At 42.1% G+C, this 20,670-nt stretch overlaps 1 protein-coding gene and 1 long non-coding RNA gene across 2 annotated transcripts; one reads left to right on the top strand and one right to left on the bottom strand.

The window, feature by feature from the left end:
* Positions 1–176: 176 nt before the first annotated feature.
* LOC148976834 (uncharacterized) lies at positions 177–5,415 on the bottom strand. Its single transcript, XR_016146006.1, has 2 exons — positions 3,635–5,415; positions 177–485 (listed from the first exon to the last, which is right to left on the bottom strand). It is a non-coding gene; the product is annotated as an uncharacterized LOC148976834 (long non-coding RNA).
* A 5,543-nt stretch (positions 5,416–10,958) lies between these two features.
* Positions 10,959–20,646, top strand: myoc (myocilin). Its single transcript, XM_039693191.2, has 4 exons — positions 10,959–11,772; positions 16,512–16,577; positions 16,825–16,920; positions 19,018–20,646. Exons 1-4 carry the CDS (start codon positions 11,295–11,297, stop codon positions 19,803–19,805), a joined length of 1,428 nt encoding a protein of 475 aa, XP_039549125.2. The 5' UTR covers positions 10,959–11,294; the 3' UTR covers positions 19,806–20,646.
* The last annotated feature ends 24 nt before the right edge of the window (positions 20,647–20,670 follow it).

Genomic DNA, 20,670 nt, shown 5'->3' with positions numbered 1-20,670 from the left:
AACTGCCAATGGATCGAGGTAAGACTGCTGAGTCTATATATACCCTCTTATCATTGGTTGCTGATTGCTGATTGCCGTCCACTCGTGTTAATTATCTGAACGTGCTCCTCCCGAACTTAGTTATTAACAAAACTTCATTTCACGAGTTCACACTTACATATAATTTTGAGTGAGTAAGATTCAATGCGTATTTGGCGTGCTGTCCGGAGGGAGGGCTCCGTGCTCGGAATTCTGCCCGAACCCAGAGTACTCCCCCCAAAAGGCTAAAGAGCAGAGGACAGCCGCCGGACTAAAGACCCCCCAAAGAGTGCCAAGAAATGGCGGGCTGGCATCTCGAGAAGGGGCCTGGATGCTTGGTCAGGGAGGCCCGTGATGTTGGCTCACTGCCTGGACTGATGGCCCTTGTTGACTGCGAACAAGGTGTGGTTGTTGTATACTTGTCCAGGAGGTTTTCGCGCTGCATCCACTGTAAGACCAAATATTCGCTGAAATGAAAGAGAAAACATGAGTGCTCTACCTGGAACTTTCTCGCTCCGTCCGATGTGAGACCAATGCTCGCTGGACGGAAAGAGGAAACCTGAAAAGAGGAAAATGAGTGCTTATCCAGGAGATTTTCTCGTACTCTCGTCCACGGTGAGACCGAATGCTCACCGGATGAAAGAGAGAAAATTTAAGTGCTCTAATGGGAAAGCTCTCACTCCGTCCGCTGTGAGACCAATGCTCGCTGGACGGAAAGAGGAAACCTGACAAGAGGGGAAAATGAGTGTTTGCCCAGGAGATTTCTCGTATTCCATCCGCTGTGAGACCAGCTGCTCGCTGGATGAAAGAGAAAATTTTAAGTGCTCTACTGGGAAAGCTCTCACTCCGTCCGCTGTGAGACTAATGCTCGCTGGACGGAAAGAGGAAACCTGACAAGAGGGGAAAATGAGTGTTTGCCCAGGAAATTTTCTCATGTCCGTCCGCTGTGAGACCAACTGCTCGCTGGATGGAAGAGAAAATTTTAAGTGCTCTACTGGGAAAGCTCTCACTCCATCCGCTGTGAGACCGATGCTCGCTGGATGGAAGAAGGAAAACTGAAAAGTGGAAAAATTGAGTGCTTGCCCAGGAGATTTTTCTCACACTGCATCCGCTGTGAGACCAACTGCTCGCTGGATGAAGGAGAAAAATGTAAGGGCTCCTCTGGGAAAGCACTCACTCTGCTCATAAAGTGATGGCGGTTTTTTGAGTGTCTAAGAAAAACGAAAAAGGGTAATTTAAACATGGCATTGAGTGTGTGAGTGGAACTGAAGGGCTGGTAGCTTATGCGGAAAGCCGAATACATTTAATGAGAATTTCCAGTGTTATGGGGTGTCCGGAGTCGGGGGCGGGTGGGCTGGGATCTTTGGATCCCTTTAATCAGGGTTTGTGAATTGTTTAACTCCACAGAAGTAGTGCCGTACGACAGTTTATGGGAAAAACTGGATTGCCGCTCAAATAACCTTTAATAGGAGATAAAAGATTTGATTGGAAAGAAAAAAAAATAAAAAATCGGGGGAAGGCAAGTTATAAGAGACGTTATATTTATCGTTTCCTTTCTTTATGTTACCTCCAAGCGGTAATATAGGATTGAAGGGTCCTGGGAGATACCGCTTGGAGGATAAATTTTGATGCGTGCGACGTTAGCTTGGAGACCAAGCTTGCTGGACAGAGGAAATAATCAATTAAGGGTTTTAGCAGGAATAATAATTCTAAATGGTGATGTACTGGAGAGAAAACATCATTGTTATAGCAGTGTAGAAAATAAGCCAGAGGAACAGAGCTCCTGCGGGAGCAGAGAAGAGGTCACTGCTTGAGCAGTGTAGAAAATTATCCAGAGAAACAGAGCATCTGTGGGAGCAGAGGAGAACGTCACTGCTGTGGCGGTGTAGTAAATTAGCCAGAGAAACGGAGCTCCTGTGGGAGCAGAGTAGACATCATTGCTGTGACGGTGAAGAAAATTAGCCAGAGAAAAGAGTTTCAGATGGAGCAGAGGAGACGACACTGCTGTGGCAGTGTAGAAAGTTAGCCAGAGAAACAGGGCTCCAGTGGGAGCAGAGGGGACGTCACTGTTATAGCAGTGTAGAAAATAAGCCAGGGTAAGAGAGCTCCAGTGGGAGCAGAGTAGACATCACTGCTGGGGCCGAGTAAAAATTAGTCAGAGAAAGAGAGCTCCAGTGGGAGCAGAGTAGACATCACTGCTGTGTCAGTGTAGAAAAAATAGCTAGAGAAACAGAGCTCATATGAGAATTATTCAGAGAATCAGAGCTCCTGTAGGAGCAGATGAGACATCACTGCTGGGGCCGAGTAGAAAAATTAGCCAGAGAAACAGAGCTCCTGTGGGAGCAGATGAGACATCACTGCTGGGGCAGAGTAGAAAAATTAGCCAGAGAAACAGAGCTTCAGTGGGAGCAGATGAGACGTCACTGCTGGGGTAGAGTAGAAAAATTAGCCGAAAGAAACACGGCTCCTGTGGGAGCAGAGTAGACATCACTGCTGGGGCAGAGTAGAAAAGATTAGCCAGAGAAACAGAGCTCCTGTGGGAGCAGATGAGACATCACTGCTGGGGCAGAGTAGAAAATTAGCCGAAAAAAACACGGCTCTTGTGGGAGCAGATGAGACATCACTGCTGGGGCAGAGTATAAAAGATTGGCCAGAGAAACGGAGCTCCTGTGGGAGCAGAGTAGACATCACTGCTGGGGCAGAGTAGAAAAGATTAGCCAGAGAAACAGAGCTCCTGTGGGAGCAGATGAGACATCACTGCTGGGGCAGAGTAGAAAATTAGCCGAAAGAAACACGGCTCTTGTGGGAGCAGATGAGACATCACTGCTGGGGCAGAGTATAAAAGATTGGCCAGAGAAACAGAGCTCCTGTGGGGGCAGAGGAAACATCACTGCTGGGGCGGTGGAGAAAATTAGCCAGAGAAACAGAGCTCCAGTGGGAGCAGAGGAGACATCACTGCTGGGGCGGAGTAGAAAAATTAGCCGAAAGAAACACGGCTCCTGTGGGAGCAGAGTAGACATCACTGCTGGGGCAGAGTAGAAAAGATTAGCCAGAGAAACGGAGCTCCTGTGGGAGCAGAGTAGACATCACTGCTGGGGCAGAGTAGAAAAATTTGTCAGAGAAACAGAGCTCCTGTGGGAGCAGAGTAGAAAAATTAGTCAGAGAAACGGAGCTCCTGTGGGAGCAGAGTAGACATCACTGCTGGGGCAGAGTAGAAAAATTAGTCAGAGAAACAGAGCTCTTGTGGGAGCAGATGAGAAATCACTGTTGGGGCAAAGTAGAAAAATTAGTCAGAGAAACAGAGCTTCTGTGGGAGCAGATGAGACATCACTGTTGGGGCAAAGTAGAAAAATTAGTCAGAGAAACAGAGCTCCTGTGGGAGCAGATGAGACACCACTGCTGGGGCAGAGTAGAAAAATTAGTCAGAGAAACGGAGCTCCTTTGGGAGCAGAGGAGACGTCACTGCTGGGGCGGTGGAGAAAATTAGCCAGAGAAACAGAGCTCCAGTGGGAGCAGAGGAGACGTCACTGCTGGGGCAGTATAGAAAATTAGCCGGAGAAACAGAGCTTCAGTGGGAGCAGAGTAGACGTCACTGCTGGGCAGTGGAGAAACGTACCTGTGCAAATGAGCTGTGGTGTGAAGCCGAGCAAAAGCGGGAAGTAGATTGGGGCCTGGCTGGCCAATTATCATCTTCTTGAGCGCAAACAAAGATGCGAAAAAGAGGGGAGATTTAATCTTTGCAGGATTATGCACATCTTTATTAACGTTTCAAAATGGCTTAGGGAACTTTCACCCTGGCAGTTAAGTCCGTAACGGGGAATGGTTCGCATGAAAAATCGCTAATGTGAACGCCATTATGGGAACCGGGTGCGCACTGGGGTACCGGACCCGAGACTACCTGGAGGAGGTGGTGGTAGTACTGACTACCCAGCACGGACTCGGGTGCGCCCTTGTTCAGGAAATAAGGTATCCTGTGTATGCGTTTTAGCTTATTGTGATGTATTCAGTTAAATAAGTAAGGGGTGATAGTGTTGAGGAATTACCCTGGATACGAGCGAGAGTGAGCCTGCAGTGTATTCGAGCATTGTACGTGGAATCAGAGCAACATATTTGTAAATCCACTGTATTCTTAAGGGTCCGTTTGCAAGCAGCAGAAAACCACCTTATGCGACACACGTACAATAAACCTGTATTGTTCACTTAACTGCGCATAATAGAAGCAATTTTACTAAAAATAAATAAGTAAATACACAATATTTACCCACGTTCTGCTTTCCATCGAGCGCCGTGCACGTTTGCAATGACATAAGATGCACGCGAACGCACCAAGGTTCGATAGAATTAAATTGGGTGTGGAACCGGACCCACGCTGCGGGGGGCGTCGGGGACAAATGCGCTCGGACCGCTGCAAACACAGGATACAAACCATATATGGCATTTCACCGTAACAAGCCTAGTGTAAAAGCTCCGTTGTTTCTCATTTATTTATTTGTCATTTCTAAGGGTGGTTCCCTGCCGATTTGTTCGTTCTGGATTAGTAAACCAAATGGTGAAGCTGCGGGTTAGAATTGGTCTGAACTTCTGAAATCTTAAAAAGAGGAGTCGATTCCTGTTAATGGAATCGATTCCTAGCTTTGGAATCGACTCTATATTCCTAACGCCTCGGATCGAGGAATCGATTCTTTTTGGGATCGAGGAATCAATTCTTTTAGAATCGATTCCCAGCCCTACTGTTTACGTGTGAGTTTTACGCCATAAAGAAGCATCGCGTTTAAGGAACGCAAATCATTGTACAGAAACTATTTATATCGATCACAATTAGTATCCGGATAGCGTAAATGCTCGACATTCAACGATTGAAGCGATGCGAAGTTCAATCAGGGACGCGAAAGTTTTCAGCTAAGCACTCACAGAGTTGACCCGGCAGATGTTTGAGAGTGTGGATCAGCCGGGACTGGATCTGCAGCGTGGCTTAACTTACTTACTGCCTGTTGCGACGGCCGACGCTGGAGGAATGTCCATTCCTTTGCGTTAAGATGGCAGCATTGCCTTGTCCATATCTCTATGGCAGGAATTATTGAATGGTCCGGTTTAAAGATACCGCGGAAGTAGATTGCGGATGTTTCGCCCGGGGTGGCGATGACCCGTTTGTTTGGCCTGACGCCCATGGGATGATACCGGGTTGCGGAAAAGATTCCTAATTCTGGACGAAAGATTCTCTATCGAAAACAGGAAGAGCTAGATTCGGACATGGCCAAATGCTGCAAACTGCCAATGGATCGAGGTAAGACTGCTGAGTCTATATATACCCTCTTATCATTGGTTGCTGATTGCTGATTGCCGTCCACTCGTGTTAATTATCTGAACGTGCTCCTCCCGAACTTAGTTATTAACAAAACTTCATATAAAAGGTGTTTCAAAAAACCAAGAATGCAAAGAACGAACTTGTGTTCTTGGGGAGAACGCTCTTGCTAGTTGGTCTTGGAAGAATGAACTCACTGACGAGCACACAGAACGCTGACAGTTTGAGATGATGTCTTCTTGCTGGTATTGTGCAATAATACCCCCGCACAGACGCCGTTAGCAGAACCCAAACATAATGAGGATTATTGACGATAACAGCCAGGCTGCAATGGTCTCTTGACTGTTGAAAAAACGAGTATGTGAGCAAACTGGCCGGTTGGCTCGCTAGCTAACTTAAAGGGGTGATGAACTGAGAAATCAATTTTCCTTGAGCTTTTGACATCTAAGAGGTCATCATATTATAAGAATATCCTGTAAGTTTCAGAACTGAAAATGTCCTTGTTAGTCAAATAAAAGCTTTTATTGACACCAGCCTCAGCAAACAACTCGATTTGAGAACTATGACGTCAAAGAGGATAAAACACCTCCCCGCAGAAGAAGATCAACGCCTACTTCAACACGACCGGTTTAGCCCCGCCCACCGATTCGCGCATTACACGCATAGCTAAATAACATAGATGCCTACCTTGTGATGACAAACCGGATTGATCTACCGAGCAATACAGAATATTGTGCAGTGCCTGGTTGTGGAAGAAGACAGTCGCTGCATAAGCTTCCTCTGGATTCCTATAGGACTGCATGGATAAACTTTAATTTTAATGATGTTCCAGCTGATGAGGTAAAACATCGTCCATCTATTCGCTTCATTTCACTGAGGATTGCTTACCAAACAAGACTGGATTTGCAGACCGATTAAGAGTAAAGAACGGCGCTGTGCCGTCTATATTGGATCTGACAGGAATATTGTGCAACACACGGACTTTGGGTCGAATCATTCCGGTTGCCATTTTACAACATTGGACGTTTTCAAAACAATTTCCCCCAAGTGCATCGACAAGTCAGTCGAAACTCATTATTATGCAAAACTGTTATCCACTCGCAGCAGTGGGTGTTTACTTCCAAGTCTTCAGTACGAGACGCCCATAAAAACCGAGCGTTTTTCAGCTGGGCTTAAAACTAGGGTAAAAAATAGCCTATTACTAATTCATTTTGATGTTTTTGAATGCAAAAACCAAGCAAACGTCATAAGTTGACCTCAGACAACAATATAATCAAATTTAAAAAGCCAGTTCATGACCCCTTTAACAGCTGCAGGTGCTTATGGAGATTCTCATTTCCGAAAACGTTTGAGCACATTTTCGATTCACCATAAATTTTCGTAAATATGGCAATATTTGAAATCTACAGAGTTGATTTCTCACATCAAATGTTCTTAGAAGTGATTTTAGTGTTGAAATAGCGTAGTTGTAGAAAACGAATTAATGTATTGACCTGCCTCTCTTTCTTCGAATGCCGAATTGAATGCTGGAATATTTCTGCCTTCAAGTTCACACAAGATACCAACCGATGCATCCTCGGTAAAACGGGCGTGTCAAGAACACATCCGAGATTTTAACAGTTCTTGCCAAAATGCAAACTTGTGTATTGGGACAGTACTTGGGCCACAAAAGATGACGTTTCACAAGAACACAAGGACACAGAGAATGAGAATGGGAGGGAACATTTTGGGCCTGTCTCTTTAGGGGCTCCATAGAATGGCCCGTAACTTTCAAGACTTGTGTGATACTTCAAAAGACGCTGTGCATTGTATGGTTTTATTTGAGAAACTTGACTTTTTTTCTTCTTCTAATAATATATAATGTTTCTCAACAGCCTCAGTAATTTCTCCTGACTCACGTTTGGCCATTAATAAACATAAGCAGCAGTACGTCACTTCAGTGGATGTATATACCTCCATAAATGGCGTAGAGCTAACTCACTGAACTATACTTCGTAGGTCTCATCTTCAATAATAGTTTTTGTTTCGCATGGATGGTTTATTAAGTCTTTTTATAGAACTAAGGACTATTTCCTTCTTTACCACTGAAATTCAACTCCCTGGGCAGCACTTATAGTGGAATAAAAACATCTAAAGAAGTAAAACTCAGGAGCTGGTGTTTGAATCAGACCTTTAAGTATCATTACGACACTGAATTACTTTACTTTCAGCTATTTATCCTTCTTTTTCTGCATTTTTATATATTTGTCTGTTCTTCTCATCTCAGTCATGCTGGTTCCCATATGTTAATGGCAGACGGCTTTACTCCATCTGTAGTAGAGAGTTCCGAGACAGGCAAAAATCAGTCTGAATGAATGTCCAGGTCTTGCCAAAGTCTATATGATATTCTGGTCTCTAGCTAGGTCCCTACTTCATGGTAAGACGTTTATAAATTGATCCAAGCAAATGACTTGAGGTGTTATAATGCTTTGTACATGTGTGGATTGAACTGTTTAACTTGTTAGAGTGTCATGCTGTTCTGTTTTGCGTTAGCAAATTCTCCAAACATTTTTTAATATCTGCCATGATGTCTCTCATTAGTTACATAACTAAGGTTCTTCCGCTCTCTCCCCAGGCAACATATCTTTAATGTGTGTTTGTGTGCGCCATTCACAATAGTTTTAGATCTTTCACAAAAAGAAGACATTTTAAAGTAATTTTGCATGTTTATATATATATATATATACATACACATACTGTATATATAATGTAAAGTTTGTCAGTTTATAAATGCTATTGAATGTTTGTTGCAGATTTGCAGTTATGAACTTGCTGGAATCTGTTCAATACTGAAAACAAAAGGTCACATATATGTGTGACAGATATCATATATCAGAATCCAATGTTTGTATGGAACTTTGTAAATGGCATGAATAGGATTGCAGATATTAACTGATAGACTGAGGGAATTGACTGAACGAATGTAAGCCTTGATTATACACAACATCCTTCATTGTCAGCGTCTCATGTTATAGAGCGAGTATTATAGAATGAGTGTTTGACATTACGGATTTAGTTGGATATAATTTGCAGGCATGGTCTTGTAAATAATGTTTCTGCTAAATGTCTCTTCAATCTCCCATAAATCTGCTGTGTTAATAGATTAAATGAAGCCTGCAAGGTGAAATTTAAGAGCTCTGATGGTGGTCCTGAAGAATGGCCACAAGGTGCAAGCAGAGGTGTTGAAGACTAAAGTAAGATGTTACAAATTCCAGCCCCAAAATGTATTTGGCCACATTTAAGATGTACCGATGTCGTTACATTATATAACAAAATATTAAACTAAGTGAGATTTATTTTTGAGACCTCAAGCACATTTTTTTCCAAGCAAAACATATATTATTTTTTTTTGATCAATTATCAACATTGGGAAGAAATTGCCTGTCAAGTTGTGTCCTAAGTTGCATGTCAGTAACTTTAACGCCTCCAGGAAATGTTGTAGTAGTTATTATTATGCAAGTCATGAATGGAATTATTAATTGGTAATCCAATAACTAATTTTCTTAATTGAGTAGAATAAAAAAAATCAGAATTTATAGCCATTTTTGTTATGACATCCCTGTTTTGATTTAATTTAAGGACTAAGTTGTACAATATGTTAGCCAATATATTTATTTATTTCCACTAATGATTTATTCCTCATATACTTGCATAACTAGAAATGCATCGTATGTAAATGACGGCCATCTTACCTTTTTTTTGTACAATGGGATAGAATGTATGACAAAACATATCCACCGTTTAACATTTCACCTGCACACAAAGAAGAAAACAAGTAAAGGTGAACATCTTAGCACTGTCAGAAGCAAGGAATAGTGAGTACAAGGTATTTGCATTACTAAATTTCTCCGAAGACTTAGCTGGGCAAGAAATTCAGACATCTCATGCACATTCAAACAAAACAAAACGAATGGCCACCATGAAGAGAGATTCCAGTCCTGAACCATCTGGGCCACATTATAGATAAAAGAGCGTGAAAGTGTTTTGAGCCAATGTTTAGTAAGTAAACTAACAAAAACAGACCTATTGAAAGAGTGAGGTGATGAACTGTGGAGGGGAGGGTGGTGGAAATGACATTGGGATGTCATAAGTAAATGAGAAAGAAGGAAACGAAATAGCGAGGGATTGTGAAGGTTGGTGACAGAACGAGAAATGGGCAAGGGTCTGAGGATTGAAGCTTTTATTAGTGTTGTGTTAAACCGTTACAAATGCCATCAACAAGATCACTAACACCTCAAACATGCATTGACCTCTGCTACTGTTTGCATCACATTCTGACCCCTTTAGCTAAGCTCAACATGTAAACCAACACTGAAGACCTCTCCCATGGACTGTCCCGGTTGGGGTAACTCTATCCAAATCTACCCCCTCTTAACAGCCTGTCTTGGGTTCCCCACAGCGAGATCCTCTGGCTGTGAATCACCAGCAGCAAACCAATAGGGACCACATACACCACAACACCCAAATTAGAAAGCGGCAGAAAGGTATGTTCTCCCCATGTACTCCTAAAGGATTAGTTCACTTTTAAAAAAAACTTTTGCTCATAATTTACTCACCCCCATGTCATCAAAGATGTCCATGTCTTTCTTTCTTCAGTCGAAAAGAAATTAAGGTTTTTGATGAAAACATTTCAGAATTTTTCTCCAAATAATGGACTTCAATGGGAACCAAACGGTTCAAGGTCCGAAAGACAGTTTTAGTGCAAACTGTTCAAAGGGCTTTAAACGATTCCAGACTATGAATAAGGGTCTTATTAAGCGAAACGATCGCTCATTTAAAAAAAAAAAAACAAAGTTTAAGTTTTATAAGGTCAAATGCTTGCCTTGCTCCGTTCTGTGATGCGTGTTCGTGACTCTCCTGTTCGAACTTGTTTATCAAAATGAACAAATCTTTTTTGGTGTCATTTGGTTCATTCCACGAATGAGACAGGAAAAGATTCTTTTCATTTTGATGAACGAGTTCGAACAGAAGAGTCACGAACTTGAGTCACAGAACAGAGCAAGGTGAGCATTTGAGCTTATAAAACTTTTTTTTTTTTTTTAGTGATCGTTTGGCTTGATAAGACCCTTATTCATCGTCTGGAATCATTTAAAGCCCTTTTAACAGTTTCCTGGAATCCTGGAATATTTTCATCAAAAACCTTTAATTTCTTTTCAACTGAAGAAAGAAACACATGGACATCTTGGATGAAATGGGGGTGAGTAAATTATCAGCAAAAGTTTTTTTAAAGTGAACTAATCCTTTAAAACTCTCTCAAAAATACCTAGCTAGTTGGTTAGGCACATTACATAAGTAATTACTACAACACCAGAGGGAAAATGCCTGAGCATACAAACCATTAAATGACACTTAGACATACTGTGAACAAACACTGTGTTCACCTGTGGTTGCCCCTGCATTCCTGAGCACAAAGCTAAACAAACAGCACACACATGCTCCGATATGCCCTCCAAGAGGAGGTGAAAAAGAAAGAACTCTGGAAGGATCTTTTTGTTGTGGAAATCACTCAAGCACACAGCATCCCTCCTTTTCTTCCGTCCCTCTCCCTTCTTCAGTCCCTCCCTCCCTTTCCTCCCTGACTGTATAAATAAGTCCCAGTGTAATGTGCCTCAGACAAACTGAGGGATCACAGACATCGACCACCAATCCAAACGAGAAACTCTGACCAGCCCCTCAAAGTCAATCTTTTGCACAAGCGAAAGGGAGTCAGTGGTAGCGAAAGATTGAGAAGACTCAGGTGAGAGGTCATTAGTGGAACGCCAGAGAAGTGAGCGGCGCCGGTTACGCTTGTGAGGCGAAAGGGAAGGGATAGATTAGTGCCGGAGCTAAAGAGGTCAGGGCAGACAAGTGATCTGCAGAAAGACCTCTGCGTAAACCTTTCTGAAAGAAGAGCATCAGATTAAAAAGATTCCAGGTATCTGAGGTCCACCTCAACATGAGGTTTTTGGCCGTGTTGTGCGTTTCCTGCCTTCTCGTGGGCACCCAGGCTCAGAGCAGTGCAAGTTTTCGTCGGGCGAATGCCGGCAACGGCCGTTGTCAGTACAGCTTCACAGTGGACAGCCCTACAGAGGCCAGTTGTCCATCATCAGGTTCAAGTCCTGAGATGGAGGCCCTGAAGTCCCGCCTGGGGCTGCTAGAGGCGCTGGTCGCCCGTCTCGTGGGAGGTGAAGCCGTGTCGGAGTCATCGGCGGGTTCTAGATCTCAGTCAGGCCTCCAGGACGCTTACAACCAGGTGATGGGGGAGAAGGCTCAGATCCAGAGAGAGAAGCAAAGACTGGAAAAACAGGTTCAGGACCTGCAGCAGAGGATGGAAGAGCTCCGCCAGGAGGCTGAGAGGTTGAGGAGCAGACCCTGCACGCAAAAACCTCCTCCTAGAGTGTCGGAAATTGACAGCAGCTTCAAACCAGGATCAGGTTAGTGACAAAAATGTAAAAAAACATATTGTCAAGGGATGTTATGTTGAGGTTTATCTTGCGCAACCAAAATGATCTTTTGGCCAAGTTTTCACTACCTTAAGTTATTAACTAATGATCGTTGCGATGGAAGTGAATCAATCAAAGCTAACTTTAGATGGAAAATAACTTTATTCTAGAACTGCCATAAAGCCCAAACAATCTGTTACTTTAATTTCCTATTATCACTGTAAAGCCGCTTTGGAACAATCTACATTGTTAAAAGCGCTATATAAATGAAGATGACTTGACTTTTGTGATGTGCTAATATTGTGTGTACAAAAGCTTTTCATTGGGGCAGTGCCTTCGAAAGGAAGCCTTTGTACGTTAATTACTCCTATAGGGTTCACAGTATCATAAAATGCATATTATTATCATTAGGGATAAATATAGTACACAAAAGTGACGCTTTAAAGGGATACTCCACTTTTTTTTGGAAATAGGCTCATTTTACCACTCCCTCAGAGTTAAACAGTTGAGTTTCACCGTTTTCGAATCCATTCAGCCGATTTTCTGATATTTAGAAGAATATCAGTAACCAGACAGTTTCTGGTCTCATTGACTTCCATAGTAGGAAAAAAAGTAGGAAAAAAAATATACTATGGAAGTCAATGAGACCAGAAACTGTCTGGTTACTGATATTCCTCTAAATATCAAAACAATCGGCTGAATGGATTTGAAAACGGTAAAACCCAACTGTTTAACTTTGGGGGAGTTGTAAAATGAGCCTATATCCAAAACAAGTGGAGTATCCCTTTAAGGGTCCATTCCCAGTGACAACCTATTGTAACCCAAAGGTGCAATTGTTGCCCATTTTTTGACTGTAAATTTACCAAAGTGTGAAAGATCGGCAATACCTTTTTTTGTTTTGTCAGAATAATGATGGAAAAGGATCGAGCAAAAATATACACTAACTTATATTCTTACTTTTGTGGTTACCAACTTGCAAGCAGGTGTGGTCTCTGTGAAAGCAGAGAATGTGGGTATAATATGACGTGCTAGAGTTACTGGCACCTTGCAACAGACTCTTACGGTTTAAGTTATACCTGCCTGGAAGTGTGAATCATGTTTCGGGTGGGATGGGTGAGCAGGTCATTGTGTTCATTTTAAAGCAGAAGCGAACAGTATAGATAGATCAGAGCTGAACTAGGTGACATCCCCCCATCATATATTATAAAAGCAGGTCAACATACGAGGGAATGAGGGTGTTGGGGGAAAGCCGCTGAAGCAGTAAAACAGAACTGTGCTAATGCTCGGCAGTAAAGTCTTACTGACAGCTCCCAGCAGACCACCGACTGATGCTGCATGAGGAGGGGTGGAGGTTGGGGGTAACTGATCCCTGCTGGGTTTGTTAGTGGGGTTGTTGGAGTTTAACAACACGGAGACCCTCTTTGCAAAAAAAGCGACAAATTCCAGCTTTTTGAGATTAAATGGATAGTTCACTTTGAAATTAATTTTTGATATGTTTTAGCTTACCTCAAGGGCATCCAAGATGTAGGTGTCTTTGTTTCCACAGTATTTTCAATTTTGACATTTTTCAGTCAAACCGTTGTCTGTCAGTCATATAATGCAGCTTTAGGGGGTCCACCTCAAAGAGCATGCACAGAGAAGTCAAAATTAAACATGATTTATTGACTCGTAAATGTAAGTACACACTGATGGCCTAAGACACGAAACGAGCGGTTTGTGTGAGAAAATGAACAGTATTTATATAGTTTTTACCTTTTGTTAACAGCTGTCGAACTGATCTGAATCATATGTCCAACTGAACAGTTTCCAACGTTACGCCGGCAGTGATCTCTCGCGCGTCTACGTCACACATTGTTTCACTTAGTGAAAGCTAAAACTTCTGAAATATCCGTGTAAACTGAAAATTTTTCAAAATTTAAAATACTGTGGAAACAAAGACACCTACATCTTGGATGCCCTTGATGTAAGCTAAAACATACCAAAAATTAATTTCAAAGCGAACTATCCCTTTAAAAAGAAAACAGGCCGTCCGTCTTGCACGTCCTCACCCTCTTGGATTCAGTTTTGCTTTCAGGTTTACAGTTCCTTTGCACCCCAAATATACTGTGCAAAGCATACACAAGCACAGAAAGGGGCTGAATAAATAGTAATTAACCATGGATAAAAAACTTTAATTACTTGATTAATGCAAGGTGCGTTACTTTATATTCCCCTGGCTGATTTGGCATTCGTTTTGGACTAACACTTGGCAGCAAAAGCAAAGGTTTTCTGCTACCAATGCAATTGCAGAAATGCTCAATTTTCAGTCATTTGTGATTAATGACTACAAATGTTAAATAAAGAGGGTCATTTTTATACTTTAAAACTTTTTGATGAGAAAAAAAAAAAATCACTGAGCAGTAAAGACGCATAATCGAACATGCAAACAGTCCGTCCACACACACACAAAAAAAGATCAAGATTCCATTCGGCCATATGAATGTTGTCAGTGTCACCTCATTAAGTACGAACATATGAATGCGTGCCTCTGGAGATCGTTTTGAAATGTTTTGGAAACTTTAAACGAAAGGAATTCTCATTTAGAATTATACTAAGAGTTGGCATCTGCTTCACGGCCTACAGTTGCAACACCCCAAAGCATTCAAACAGTACAAACCCCCCTCCAAAGTCTGAAAAGAGGTGAAGGCTCCTGCAAATAAATTAGTCTGCAACATGCTACCAGATGGTCCAGAAGCTCTGCTTCATCTATCAGGGAACCATTAGGCACGATATACAGATAAAGCACAAACTGCAAACAAACCTTGGGAATTACACGCATAGACCTGTGTCCATGAGCAAGTGTTAATTATAGGGATAAAGGGCAGTAACAACAGACCTTCCAACTGCAGGTCTGAGCAAGTTATCATTTTAACCCTCATCACAGCAATCAATCAAAGTCAGATTTCAGATGTTCACGGCCATTATAAGAGACTGTAAACATATAAGCACATGATCAGACAGTGATTTAGCCCTTGGGCAATAAAATGGCATAACATGAAAGGAGTGAGGATAATTTGAGTTTAAGTTCTTAAGGTCCTTTCTGTATCATTAGTAGGACCAAACAAAACTAACTAAAAATTCCCAACAAGGTTTCCAAAACACCCCTTCTAAACCATCTTCAATTTTTTTGGACTTTGGACAAACAGGTCAGACTGATCTCATTAAGTAGCGTGCATGACACGCCAATTCAAATTTCCATTTTTGGCCGTTGACTTAACGTTATTACTGTACATATAAATATATGACTTACCTCAACCCTGTCCCTAAACCTAACCGTCACTGGGGTTAATGGCATTTATGACTGTTCCCTTACCATCCTAGGAAAAAAAAAGATATGACTTACCTCAACCCCGTCTACATTTTGATCTACATTTTGCTTCGTTTTGCGCGGACATTTGACGGCGTGTACAGACACGCGGAATCGCTGGGACGTTAATGGCGTATACATGTACGCACACGCGGATAGCTCAAAATGCGTAGAGATAACACGCCACTTGACTCGAAAGTGGCGTGTATGTTTATGCAAAAGTCATGATGTCATGTTGAACAGGTACTGGTTGAGCCAAAAGTTGGTTACAAGTCAGATCAAAATGTTGCACAAGTTGGGATAAGAAAAGTTATAAGTTAAAATGACACAATAGCTGTGTCTGAAATCGCTCCCTATCCACTATATAGTGCACTATATCGGGTGTCGGCCATTTTGTAGTGGTGTCCGAATTCTGAGTGAACGACATCATTCCCTACATTCATTCACTACTTTTACCCACAATTCTCTCTGAATTCGAGTGTACATTCGATGAAAGCCCTATTTCCCACAATACAATGCGGAGAGAACTGAGCGCATGAAAGTTCGGCACGAGCAAGTTTAAACCAGAGATTACATTACATCCTGTGGAGGATTTGAAAAATATCCGTTAATCGTCGTTTTGAACATAATAACGGTCGCCGGAGGGCGCTCGACGACACGTCATCTGTGAACGTGAGAGTTGATGTACAATTTCAGTCGATGAAACTACAAAGCTGGCACGGAGGTATAATTACAAAATAAAGTCATTATGATTGTTATTGTTGTTAATATTATTTTATAAAGTAGGTAATGTAAGATAAAAGGAGTTTTATCAGTACGCGTGACGAAGCCTTTTCTGCGACAGCTCCAACTCTCCGACGCACAGTGTAAACGTCAGCGTCCGAATTCACTCACTTCATCTCGTTCACTCCTTGCAGATATAGTGCACTCAAGTGCCATACACTATATAGGGATTAGTGAATGAGTGAACGAGTGAGCGGTTTCAGACACAGCTAATGGCTTTTAATTGGGCTTGTTAACCAGGAAGAGTGTATGTGCTCTCTGCAGGAGTGCATGTCTGAGTTTCGGATGTGTAATGGGAGGTCTGGAGTCTTGCAGGCACCGGGACAGCTGGGAATCTACTCAAGGCTGTTTATTTCCTTCTGTTAGATTCCTGACTGTCAGTAGAGCTGCCAGTCCCCCAAAACCATGCATCCCAACAAACATACCTCTCTCAGGCAACTCAGGATCAATGCCAAGCCTATAAGTCTGTCCAACTTTACTAATTTAGACTTCCATCATGGTACTCTGGGACATAGCTAAACGTGTGATCTACCAGATAATAAGGGGCAGTAAACATTGCCTAGACAATAACAGCAAATTGATCATTTGGTTTGCCTTTTAGGTCCAGCACTTTCCCACCTGGTATCCAGGCCTGGGAATACACAAGGAGACACCAGCAGTTTAAGAGGTAAGGTAGGGGGTGTAAAAAGGGTATAGTTACTTAGGCAGAGAACAAACTGCACCATCATGAATTATTAATCCAACTCCATACAGCAAATAAGACAAGTAATTTAATATTCTTGTTATTGACTGCATGTCATAGTTGCGCACTAGTTGCGATTCTGATTGTGAAGGCTTGACAAATGTAGACCTCAACACCTTCACATGCATGTCTCAATTTGAGTATGTGAATTTCTGTCTTTCTGATCTCCTAGATCCAGCATGGCACTCGAGTTCAGGATATCAAGAGCTGACAGCTGTGGTTACTGAGGTGTCTGCCCCAAATCTGGAAGGTCCAGCGGACATCTCAGGTGAGTCTCACACCCTAACTAGTAATTTCCACCAACAGCGGAACAGCTCCGGATCCTCTCCGGAACGGCGGAAGCCCATTTCGCAGCCCTCATGAGCAGATACGCAGAGCTTCTATTTTTGTCGGATGCCGGAGTGCTTCGCAGCAATTCAGCACAAGGCAAATTGTTATATAACGTGATCATGCGGGAATTCGCAAGAATTGACTTCACTCGTGACTTCAGCTGTCAGTCATGGCCGTAGCTATTCCGCAATAAATCCGGACCTGATAGGTATTGAAGGACGGCAAAGCACAGAGCAGACACACAGCACAGTGGAAATCCAGGGTAACTCTAGGGCGTCTATCACATATCTAAAGCGGCGTTTCCACCGCAGGAACTTTCCCCAGGAACTAGGAATTTTGGGGTGGTACTTAAATGGGGTGGTACTTCTGGGGTGTTTACACCGCAGAAACCAGGGTCTAAATGAAGTCCCAGATGAAGTCCCAGAAAGTCCCTGCTGGCGAGGTGGTACTTTTTCAGAGTTCGGGAACTTTCGGGTTAGGACTTGTGCGCTGAACATGCTGATTGGTTCTTCTTACCACTTGTTCTTTCTGCCCGATGGTGTGCGTTCGTCCAATCCATCTCACGGTCAATGTCCGCTGACAACAAACGTCTGCTTTTATATCTAGCATTACGAGCTTTCTGAATACGCTTTGGGTGCTCGTCTCTTTTCTGCCGTTTTGTTAATAACTTCGTTAGTAAACCAATCGCACACAAAAGCAGAACAGCTTGAATCTCCTCCATACAAAAGTTGCACGCAGTTCAACGTCACTACATAATCTTCCCGCCCCAAAAAACAGTTCCTATGAAAAAAGTTCCTGGGACAAATAGTTCCTGGTAATTGCGGTGGAAACGCGGCTGAAGCCACAATCTAGGGCCTTGTTTACACCTCGTATTAAGATGTGTTTTGGTCGATCACATCACTAATAGACCAAGGGAGACATTCCTGATTACACTTGTTTAAACCACTTTCAACCACTTCTGTCCTGATTTCTTTGAGGGGAGTGTTTATAAGCAGGTAAATGTAAGCTGTGTGCCTTTTTCAGATCTTTCAATATAATGGACGAAATAAGCTCATGCAATTTACATGTAAACGTGACTGGAGTCAACGCAAAAAAAACATGCAGAGCATCAGCTTTCGTTTCTGCTCTGACAGCCGCAAGACCAGACCGAACACTGCGAGTGTGTTAGAAATCAGGAATGCGATCATTGTGCTTGGTACGTTTTGTCTTCAAACCAAACTTGAGGCTAGCACGCTTCCCATAATGTTTACGCATTTAGTCGGTATAGGTGGTCTTTTGTGGCTGTTATGTTATATATGAAGAGTTCAGATGCAAAAGCCTCTAAATGCCATTTGAAATTTTCTTCTTTAATGGCGATTTTTATCAAACATGTATATTTAAGTTCAGTAATTTCAATTAAATGGCCATGATAATTACCTATTAATTGTTATTTAAGTGAAATTACTGAACTTAAATATACAAGTTTGATAAAAAGCATCATTAAAGAAGAAAATTTCAAATGGCATTTAGAGGCTTTTGCATCTGAACTCTTCATATATATATATATATATATATATATATATATATATGCCCCCACATCTGTTCATCTCAGGTGCCTGAAAAATTGATACTGTGCACATAGCTTTCATTCCTGCTGACAGCACTTACACAAATTCTGCTATTTTTACCAATTCATTTAAGCCTAAAATAATCTAGCTTATAAAAGGAGTGTGTATGTTTAGTAAGGCGCCGAAATGGTAATGTGAATCACTTGATGCGACCATGTTGCTAAACAAAGACATTAAGGTTCGGGTTTTTCCCAAGAAGTCCTTTGAATTCTGCCAAGCATCCCTTCCCCCAGTACCTCTCTCTTACAGGGTATTTTAGGAAAGGTTAAATATGTTTCTAATCTTTTACACTAGCAGGAATGGTAGGACAAGCTGTCCTCTCTTCCACCTTAAGCAGGTTTAGTTTGAATGGTATCTTTCAACCTGTCATTTGCAATCCGATGTTTCCAACAAGTGTCCAATCTCTTGGTTTTTTTTTTTTTTTTCAGGCTGTGGTGACCTGGTGTGGGTGGATCAGCCTGAGATGCACCGTAAGGCTGACAGTATTGCAGGTAAATATGGTGTCTGGATGCAAGACCCAGAAGCTAAGGAACCTTATGGTCCAGAGATGGTATGGCGCATCGATGCCGTAGGGTCTGAGGTGCGTCAACTCTTTGGGTATGAAAACATGGACCAGCTGTCACGTGGGTTTCCTACCAAAGTCCTACTCTTGCCAGAATCTGTGGAGAGCACAGGTGCTACCATGTACAGAGGCTCCTTGTACTACCAACGGAGGCTCAGTCGCACCCTTCTAAGATACGATCTACTCTCAGAGAGCATTGCTGCTCGCCGTGATCTTCCCCATGCTGGCTTCCATGGTCAATTCCCCTACTCCTGGGGTGGTTACACAGACATTGACCTGGCAATAGATGAGAATGGTCTATGGGCCATATACAGTACCAACAAAGCCAAGGGGGCTATTGTACTCTCCCAGCTGGACCCTCACAACTTGGAGGTGAAGGGCACCTGGGAGACTAAAATTCGCAAGACTTCTGTGGCCAATGCTTTTATGATCTGTGGCAAGCTGTACACGGTTGCTAGTTACATCTTGCCAAACACCACCATAAATTACATGTATGACACCGCAACCAGCCAGGGTAAAACAATCTCAGTGCCGTTCAAAAACCGTTATCGCTACAACAGCATGGTAGACTACAACCCAGGGCAGAGAAAGCTACAAGCTTGGGATAACTATTACATTGTATCTTATAAAGTGAGACTAGGCAAGCAGCCGTAAAGCAAAGCTAATGCGTAAATGTCCACATCACCCCAGCTTATAGACGCAATTTGCAGTGTTTTAATATTTGAACATCTAGTGGGACAGCTATCGTTGGATTTACTGATATTCAAAGACAATCTAGCGTAAAAAAGCAACTGGGCAATTCAACCATAATTATGCTGGGGACATAAAAATAGCACCAAGAGTACGTACGTATATATAATGAATACAGAAAATATAAAATTTTCCTGATAATATTGAAGCACCAACAATTGTATATAGGCTGTTATTTTCAAGACCACAATAAAAAGAAATTAAGTGTACCAGTGACTACATTGCACAACTTCACACTAAGTGGACTTATCTTTGTTCATGATAAACGTTAAAAAAAAAGAAGTTCCTTTGACCAACACGTTACCAAATGGATAGTTTCTAATCATGTATCATGATATCAGTTTTTTAATAAACTGAGGCCATATTTAATTCCTCAGTGATTTTGTCCACTTATATTAATAGAGAAATTATTTTTCTACCTTTGTAAGTAATGTCTTGTCTTTTGTGTTTAAGGCACTGAATAAATTCAAGGGGGGAAATGTAAATGGCATACAATTACAGTAAGCCTACCTTTTGTTTTGACTGACAGATTGTAGAGGTATGCAATTTTAAAAACCATAACAAAACCTTTGCTAGTGTACATGCTGTAATCCTCATGCAATCATACTATCCTTTCTCTGTATATGCTGAATATTTTCCCTACTCTTTTTAATATGCCTCGAGACTCTGTGCTGCTTGAGATGTTAAGATTGGGATCTTGTGGCAATAAGTGTATTAACTTATGAAAATAAAGATTTAGTGTTAATCTGTGTGCCTCTCTTTTTAATTT

This window comes from Pimephales promelas, chromosome 13, assembly GCF_988280905.1.
Source record: "Pimephales promelas chromosome 13, fPimPro1.hap1.1, whole genome shotgun sequence".
Lineage (NCBI taxonomy): Eukaryota > Metazoa > Chordata > Actinopteri > Cypriniformes > Leuciscidae > Pimephales > Pimephales promelas.
Note: the sequence above shows the minus strand (reverse complement) of the source record. Positions and strands in the feature narration are given on the sequence as shown.